At 40.6% G+C, this 9,437-nt stretch overlaps 1 protein-coding gene across 1 annotated transcript; it reads right to left on the minus strand.

Annotated features, from left to right (window-relative positions):
• Positions 1 to 195: 195 nt before the first annotated feature.
• Positions 196 to 9,426, minus strand: tbc1d25 (TBC1 domain family, member 25). The gene is made up of 7 exons (XM_061686910.1): positions 9,068 to 9,426; positions 8,061 to 8,170; positions 7,808 to 7,962; positions 6,445 to 6,572; positions 6,176 to 6,364; positions 5,148 to 5,423; positions 196 to 4,494 (listed from the first exon to the last, which is right to left on the minus strand). The coding sequence occupies exons 1-7, from the start codon at positions 9,110 to 9,112 to the stop codon at positions 2,839 to 2,841; spliced, it is 2,559 nt and encodes an 852-aa protein (XP_061542894.1). The 5' UTR covers positions 9,113 to 9,426; the 3' UTR covers positions 196 to 2,838.
• Positions 9,427 to 9,437: the final 11 nt, after the last annotated feature.

Below are 9,437 nucleotides of genomic sequence, written 5' to 3' on the forward strand. Positions count from 1 at the left end.
AGATGCAGGTAGGACACAAGGAAGGCAAGGAGCTGATTTGCTGACAAGCTTACCTTCTGTAAAATTAATAACTGGGTCAGGAGTACTGGCTCCGGACTATAGGCTAAGGAAGCACTTTAAAAATTTAACAAAGAAATGGTATACATCTTTTATTAAGTCATGCTTATGATGATAGCAAACAATCTATTGAACTTTGCCAAAATGTAAAAACAAACACTGAGTTGCAGAGACTATTTATTTGTGCCCATTATACAATCATACTGTAAGTATGATTAAAAAGTGTAACTGCTTTGCAATTCTTGATTGTAATAATTTTACAAATTCACATATTGGCTCATAGTCCAGCCAGGTACTCTTTAAAATATTAAATATGATATTCGTAAAAGGAGGGTTGGAAGGCAAGAGAAAATGTTAGCGTAGTAAATACAAAAAAATATTTCAAATTACACAATAAAACAAAGGCCTCTCAAAATAAAAAATTGTTAGAAAAAAACAACCCACCACACTTCTGAAATGTAGATTAATTCAAGTAACTCACTGGTCGTGGTAAAAAGGCCCCTTGGACCATAATGTTGTGTTCATATTTTCAAATGCAAAACAGTTCAAAAGTGTATGAATACAGCCCATTGTTTTGGCATACAGCGTCAGGTGCTCAAGGTTCCAAAACTAACAAGGAGGGGGGAGAGAAATAATTGGCATACAATCACTGGGATTCGAGGTGATGCTTAAGCAAATCATTTTCCATTTCATGTGTATGAAAAGTGAACAACAGGCCTAACTCAATCAGCATGTTCATAACTTGATAAGAAAAAAACAACAACAATATTTTGGTCCAACCATGATATAGTAGCACGTTATACGTTCTTCTTTGTTGACACTGTCAGGTACATGTAAAAAGTTGACAAGAATGGAACACAGTATAATAACCTCACAAAATAAATTGTGTTGTTTCTTTTTGATGGTAGTTTAGGAGGTGGTAGTTTCAGTTTCAATTCACATCGCGTCAAATGGGCCAAAACAGCATTTCGCAAAGATTTCGGGTGGCTCATTTGTTCATGGAACCAACTAACCAGTTAATTTAAATGCTGCTGAAACACAGCAGTAATGTTTATTAAATCAACCAGAAGGGCAGCAGTACAAGTACATCATAGCGAGAGATATTTTCAGCACAGATGAAAATACACTTGAAGGCTTCAGACTCCCGAGAATTAGGCACTTCTAATAATGCAGCATCACATGCTATTACACTTTATACTGCAGTCTTAATCTCAGAGAAGCAACAACAGCAAAAACGTTGGTTGTAAGAGCTGGAACTCATTAGCAGCCATCAATATGTGGACATCAGAAACTATAGATCAACATATTGAGACGTTTATGTGGTTCTTTTGTTCAATTCAACTAAACAGCAAAAAAAAAAAAAAAAAAAAAGTGCAAAATTGTTTCATCTCTTGAAATAGTGACCAGTCCATATAATTACATTTACATTGTTGTCAATTAATCTTAGTTTTATTATATAATAATTCAATGGAAATAGGACTACAAATACTATTACAGTTTGCTTGGAATCGTATTAAAGGCTCTTCAAGAAAAATGAGTACAGTATACAGGCTCTCATCTCATTTGTTATGGGTTTTCATATTGAAATCCAAGATTTTTTGTGTCATTGTGAACTTATCAAGAAAACACTTATGATATATCAGTTTCGAAGTTGTTGACAGACCCACTCAGGTTTTGTCATGTCTGTGTAGCTCAGAGAGGAAACAAGAACTCATAAGACACCATTTTGTAAAAGCAAGTATGCGCATTCATATACATGAGCACTTAAGAAAACAATGTCAAAGTCCAGTGACTAAAAATATAAATAATAATTCATAGGTGGACCGAGTTTGAAGATGACCAAACTAAGTACTACGATGACCAGATGACAGAAGACAGGGGATTTTCACATTGCTAAATCCATCCATCCATTTTCCATACCGTTTATCCTCATTAGGATTGCGGGTGTGCTCGCGCCTATCTCAGATGACTCTCGGCAAGAGGCGGGGTACACCCTGGACTGGTCGCCATCCAATCGCAGGGCACATATAAACAAACAACCATTCGCACTCACATTCACACCTACAGACAATTTAGTCTTCAATTAATCCCCCATGCATGATTTTAGAATGGGGGAGGAAACCGTAGTACCCGGGGAAAACCCATGCAGACACAGGGATAACATGCAAGCTCCACACAGTTGACACCGGATTTGAACCCGGGTCGTCAGACCCGTGAGACGGATGTGCGAACCAGTCAACCACCGTGGCGCCACATTGCTAAATTGTTACCCTGATTTTATTTTCCTAATAGCCAATGCACGGGCAGCTATTCCCTATATGCAGTGTCATCTATGTCTTATTTCAAAGTAATTACAGTTTATTAGGAGACTGGTAGGTATGTATAGTATTCTTCTTTGTCTTAAGAATGTCTGACATAACTTGAATTTATAAACCACTAAAGAGGACATAATGGGTGCTGTGCATTAAGTGGCTGGAGTTATGTTATTCTGACTAAATTATCCAGCCACACTTAAAAACTGGAGGGGGGGGTAAGAGATTACTGTGCATGCAGTCATCTTGGAAGGATACAGTAGAAGCTCTATCCAATTTGTTGATAACTCCAAGCGACGGCGACACAAATAACATGATCAGTACTGGAATCAATCATATATTTTATGTAATCAAGCTTATAAATATTGCCCAATTCACCATGAAAAGCACTCTAAAATAGTCCACGCATCTGGTGGGCCACCTTACTGAAAGGTTAGTAAGAATGGCAAGTCAGGGATACTTGTGCAAATCACGACATATGTGAAAGGGAGACTTGAGATGTTGGTGAAGGAATGGTTGATGTCAAGTTGTAGGTTGAGTTCCGAGATGAAGACTGAGGGGAGGATAAAGGGCTATAAATGGGTCGAGCAGAGATGGTTAAAGATGGGGAGAATTGAGCAGCAGTGGCTGATGTTGGAGAGTCTGAGCTAACCTCATCCCCCTCCTCAGAGTCCCACACTTCACTCTGCAAGTAGTCTGCAAATAAGGCCTTGGCCCGCTGCAGTATCCTGCTTAGGTTGTGGCGCCGCACTAGGCGATCAAAGTGCATAGCGAGCTCATTGTAATCCAGGCTGTTCTTGATTATGTGGTCCCGGTGTTCCAGCAAGATAGACAAGCACAAAAAAAGCATGAAAGGATTGCCTTTTCCAAACTCTTGGGGAGGTGGAAGAGAACAAGGTTTGATGGTGGTCTCCAGTTTGGGGGAACTGTCCATGTTAGTAGCTGTGGTGCTTGAGGGTCTGTTGCTAGGAGAAGGAAGGTTGTTGCAGGATGACTTGGAGCCAGGCTGTGAAGGACCTCTTCCAAAAGGCAAAATTGGTGATGAGAGAAAGGATCGATTTGGAGTATGGGCGTGAGATGTAGCACATGTTTTTACAGTAGGATTTGTCAAGTTCAACCCCGTACTCCTGAGTAATTGTGCAGAAGATGTGATTACTTTTGGGACAGTTCTTGATAAGGCCTCTTGTCCACTGGTTGTGAATCCAAATGTAGTTTGTGCAGGAGAGTCGGGAGTTCCAACTGACCAACCAGAAGGTAAGGCTGAAGATGAATGAGGTACTGCGTCACTCTTCCAGATTGGCAGTAGGGGAGGTGATAATCCTGGTGAAAAGCCATTGCTGTAGCATTTTATGAGCGGTGTTCTTTCTCCAGGATCCTCTTCACTGTCAATGGTAGACTGACGAATTGGAAACCGTGATAATGACTGTGAATTAGTCAAACCCTGTTGCTGCTTAGTGTCCTTGATATCAACGCAATCTTCATTTTGCGCAGTATAGTATTTAAACTCGCCAAAACTCTCCTCAATAGAAGGACTCACCAAACCTGCCTTACCCACAATTGCTTGAGGAATACCTCTTTCACTTCCAGGTCCAACTTTCTGACAGTCTTCTGAGACAGTATTCCAACACACATTTTGTTCTTCTCTTGATGGTCGAAGCATATGTCGTCTACGCTGCTTCTCTTTTATTTCCCAGTCGGGCCCAAGACGACTGTCAGTGGTCATGTCTCTGTCTGTAAAACGTGTTCTATCGGTCTGTAATGGTGGTCCAAGGAGTTCCACTTCAGTTTCAGGAGGATCTGGGGGCAAGGAACTCCAAGTAACCTCAAGCATCCTTAGGGCATCATCAAAGGCAAACTCGCGCTTGAGCTCCAGAAGTAACCAGCGGTAACAGAAGAAAAGGTCATCAGCTCCGCAAGAAATCAGATATGAGTAGAATTCATAATCGGAGTACTGCAGAAGCAATTTTAGATGCTGGAACTTAATAGACATAAGATGTCCATCAGGTCGGAAGTTCCCCTCCAAACGTTTCATAATGCCGCAAAAGCAAATGTAGGCATGTGCTTCATTGTCCATCACAGCTAATATAGGGGAAGCGATATCACTCATTCCTTGACAGTACGATATCTGAAAAGGAAGCGATACACAAAGTTCAGAACACACATTTTTCATTTTTAAGAGAAACAACCAAGAATCAATTTTGGTCACATAAAAACTTCTCTAGTTGGCTGTGTATGTCTAAACAAGTTTCATCCAAATCTGAGCCAGATACAAAATTGACAGCAATTTTACATGTAACACCCCAACAAGTTTTTTTTCTCATCAGATGAAGTCGTAATTTCTTGCACTTATGTAGAAATTCCCCCCATCGAGACATTTAATTGAATTTGCAGGTGAGTATTGGTCAAGCCTTGGAAGAGAATGCGTTTTTACAATATGCTATTTTAAGTCCCTTGCCATTTTTGTTGTCTGTCTGAACTATTCCTCTTTTTTTTCTTTTATGAAGACGACGAGGACGACGAATAAGAGGAAGAAGCCATGTTGTCGTGGCAGTATCTAAAAGTGGTTTGAGTTTCAAACCCTGACTCAAGTGTACCCAGTATTAATTCTTGACAAATATTGTCTTACCACAAATTTTCAGAAAAACATTTCGAGATTAAGTGTGTGTGTGTGAGCTATATTTTAACCAAAATCAGACTAAATTACTATCATTATCTTATTCATCGAATTTGAAATGGACATATTCAACGTAAAGCCAAAAAATTATGAGCTATAAACACCTGTGGATGTGTGATGGCGAAGGTAGTAAGCAAATCTGTGAGAGCAGTCAAATGTGGACTGTCTTCTGAGCCTGCGTAGTAGGGATGGGCACGGTCTGTCCTTAAAACGTCTTTGAGTACATTCCCCCGGATAAATTCAAGGTCTTCGTGACTGACGTGGGCTGTCCATTCTTTCTTCAACTGGTCATACTCTCTCGTCTTTCGCTTCATGTAGTCCATCCTTTCCTGTCCACTCAGTCCATCAGGGTAGACATTAAGGAGGTACCGCCAAACAACCTGAAAACAACCGAAGAACATTTTATTCAGAGGAATGCAACACAACATCCTGTGCGAAAAATAAGAGGCCCCTGTTGTTAAGTCCGTGGAGGCTCCCAGTGACCTCCATGTAACATCAACAAGGAAAAGCAAGACATAACCAAGCATATCCCGAGTCCTACCTCGGTAAATCTCATCCATAACAGGCACCTTGCTACAGAGAAGTTTGTTAACTATGTCAGTGGAGTTTTAGGAGACTCTCTAAGTGTCTGTCGTCGGTTTTCTACTATTGCATTGCACAACTAGTGTCAAGGCCTGTTTCCCCTTCCCGAGTTGTCATGACGGTTTGCCCGCTCCTTTTTGAAGACACCTGAAAGTCATGCACCACTACAGGCCCTCTCACAGCACTCTGATTGCTCCCTGTAGTTTCTGAAGACCACTGGGGTAGTCAAAGCCAATCAAATCCCTTTTCCACTGGTGGAAACCCAACAATAAGCTTTGAGGCGCACTTCCAATCAGCTGCGTCCGTAACAGTAACTCTAAACATCAAGAGTCTATGCTAAAAAAACTGTCCCAGAAACCTAACAAACAGTTCCACCAAAATACCCATATGGAATACCAGGTCTAACTGATAGGCTTTTGACACCAATGTGTTTTTGTACAGGGGGCCAATTTACAGTTAAACATTTTTACCAAATTCTTTACAAGAATGAGCACTGGGAATTCTTTGCTAATGTATTTTAACAGATTAGTATTTAATGGACCCGCCGCACCTTGCGTAGTGAAGGTTCAACACCCCCATGGTAGATACGCAGCCTTAATTCCTCTGGTCGTGTCAACTGTCCTTGACCATTGAGATAACTATGAAACTCGGTGTCACTCAGAGGGGGCTTGAAAGGCTTGATCTCCTCCCCGTAAGACCAGCTGAATGCCTGCTGGACTCGTGTCAGTGTCCGACCAACCTAAATAGAAATGTCACAACCACATGAGCACAGAGACATGTGTAAATTATAGGGGCGTATGGGGAAGGTTACACATTTACCTGGGACATTAAAGACTGGGTGAAGGGAAGCGCAGCAGATGCCAACGACTTAGTCCTCTCTGCAAGAAGCTGTTCAGAGCCAATCACATCTTTGGGGCTGATGATGTCCCAGTCCTCCATAACAGGACCTAAAATTGAACAAAGAATGACACATTGTAAATGCATTAGCAATAAACATTGATTAAGCAGCTACCATTTTTTTGCTACATAAGGCTCTTCAACACTTCTTAAAATATAGACACGGAACAACTTTGTAACTCAAGCAGCCGAGAGCCCCCCCACACAGTCTTTTTTCTTTCCAAGGTGACTTCCAGTTGGACTTTATTCCCTTCTCCATTGTTGTCCTAAACTTGCTATGTGGGAATTGAATACTTTGTAAGTTGTACGAATATTTTCTGTCTTTGTCACACCCATTCTCACATGGCATTGATTTATTTGGGAGGACATTAATTCACACACAAAATTATTCCTAGAAAGGATGCATGTTGTATGATTATTCTGGTCAACAAAAACATCTGACAGGAAAATATAAAATATTGCCATGACATTCATCTGCAGGGTGAGTGTGTGGAAAAACTTATGATGACTCTCCCTAGTAAGTCTGGTGCGCCTTCAAGATGATCGAGGATGTCCCGACACACTTTTACGCGTCTATCCTTCTGGTCATTGTTCAGCAGTTTCGGCACCATCTTTGTGCAAACTTTCTTCTTCAGTGACAATCTGCAGGACGTTGACCCAGTTCCTGCCCAGCTCCTTTGCGATCAATCAATGATCACCATGCACCATCTGCTTGACATGCTCAACGTTGGCCTCAGTCCTGCTCATGGAAGGCCTTCTGCTCCTGGGGTCGTCTTCCACATCCTCACCTCCCTCTTTAAATCTCTTCCACCACCCAAAAACACACGCGCATGACATCCTCGCATCTTCTCATCGTTTGTTTTTAAATATCGTTTGTTGTTATCTAAAATCATGTGGGGAAAAAAGTTCAATAGATGCAGAGAGCTGAGGTCACAGTCCAAAGCGATTACAGTGAAGGGGAAAACTTCTACTTTGTAGTTTGGATTTGAAGTATATCTTTTTTTGACATCAATCGTGGAATTTTTCTGACATACCTCGTAACACCAGCCTCCTGCTCACCTCCCTAATGATACCATAACTATACAATAGCAGTCTACATCATTCTGAAACATGAAAAATTTCCCAAAAGAGGCAGGCCTGGCTGTGCTACATTTTACACCCAACAAACATTTCTGACATCAGTATGGTGTCCAGAAACATATCAAGCTTAAATGATTTGGGTTTTTGGTTCTGTAATTTAAGTACCAGTATACACATGTGTGTGTGTTGTTATTTGTGCTCTTACTGTCTTCTGAAGGTTTCACATCCATCTTGAGTTGCAGATAGGGTTTGGCTGCACTGGCAAATGCAACATTTAAATCACCATCAGACATCAAAGACAGGTACATCTCTGCAACGCTTCCACCTCGAGACATGTAACTGATCTCAAAATTTCGCCGCCTAGATTGGAAACAAAAACAACATTTTGACACATTGCAAACAGATTTGCTTGCTATTTTTCATGTCGAAATAAGTTTACTCATGGGGACCAGACTTACCCATTCAAATCAAAAGCTTTGATTAGGATATGCTGCAACACCTCCAGTGATGTAATTTGAGGGTCAACAGCAAAGGATCGAAACTCCACCGGAAGTGCTCCATCACATTTCTGAAATACATTACAGTACAGTACATTACCATATTTAACCAAATCATCACTCGCATGTATACATATGAATATCCGTCCTGTGTTACATTACCACAAAAATAGGTTGTAGACTTTTTGAAACAACATAACATCAAGTTCGTGTTGCTTTAAATACTGTTGATAAAGAGATAAAGTACTCTGTGTTGCACAGAGGGCACTCGGACAGTTGTAGCCGGGATTTGAACCAGTGATCCTTCGGTCACTGGACAACCTGCTCTACCAACTACAACAATGTGTAATTCTAATTGATGTTTTTGTAAAGGAACCACATAAGTATGGACTGGGGGAAAACAAGTTTATAATAAGCTGTGTATATGTTACTGGACAAAACTGCTTGGCACATCTCTTGTAGTGAAAATGTCTGGCTAATGTTGTTTAGTTGGCATCCAGAACGTAAAAGAAATACAATTAAGCAATATAAACTAAAAAATGCCACAAACACCTTGATACTCATGACCATATTAATGCTGCTGCTTCGTTTGATTTAACAGTGTGACGCACACGCGTGTGTTGTGCATACTAGGTGACGTCATCCTGGACCGCTTTAACGTTAGTGCTCAAGTAGGTTAGTAATTCTTGCAGTGTGTTCTCTTTTGTTTCAGTTAGGTCAGACACGTTAAGGTATACTTCATGGTCGATCAAAATAGCATGACGTCAACGCACGCTGACTTTACACAACAATGTTGACCATTAAAAATCTCGCAGGTAGCACGATCCGACCTCTGTCTCTGATATGTAATTGAAATGGTGGAGTACAGTTTACATGTAGTCGCACAATATATACATGAAAAGTATATAATATGGCCCAAAATCATTTTGGACAGGGTAGCAAGATTGCAGGCTAACTGGCCGACATACCTTCACTTTGACTCGAACCACCCCCCTCTCCTCGTCGCTTGCCATTTTAAAAACTTCGTTTTAGATCAAAGTGGCTCCGTAAAACAATCCCTTCTTCCATCTACACGAATGCAGTGGTCAATAACATAGCCGAGTGGCTTGGCTCCGCTAGTGGCCTTCTTCGGATTTCTTTCCTTTCATAAAAGACCTGCACATTTTATTACTGCCATCTATTGACCATCTCCTATGTTGTTGTAATATTTCCAATTTGATTCAACCTATTTTTAAAAGTACTTTCACGTGAAACAAAACTATTCTCTGATTTAAATGTGTATTTTTAATAATTTCAATTAAAAAAAATAGATTCCATATTCATGCAACCATTCTGCAA

The sequence above is a fragment of the Phycodurus eques genome, chromosome 1 (assembly GCF_024500275.1).
Source record: "Phycodurus eques isolate BA_2022a chromosome 1, UOR_Pequ_1.1, whole genome shotgun sequence".
NCBI classification, from domain to species: Eukaryota; Metazoa; Chordata; class Actinopteri; order Syngnathiformes; family Syngnathidae; genus Phycodurus; species Phycodurus eques.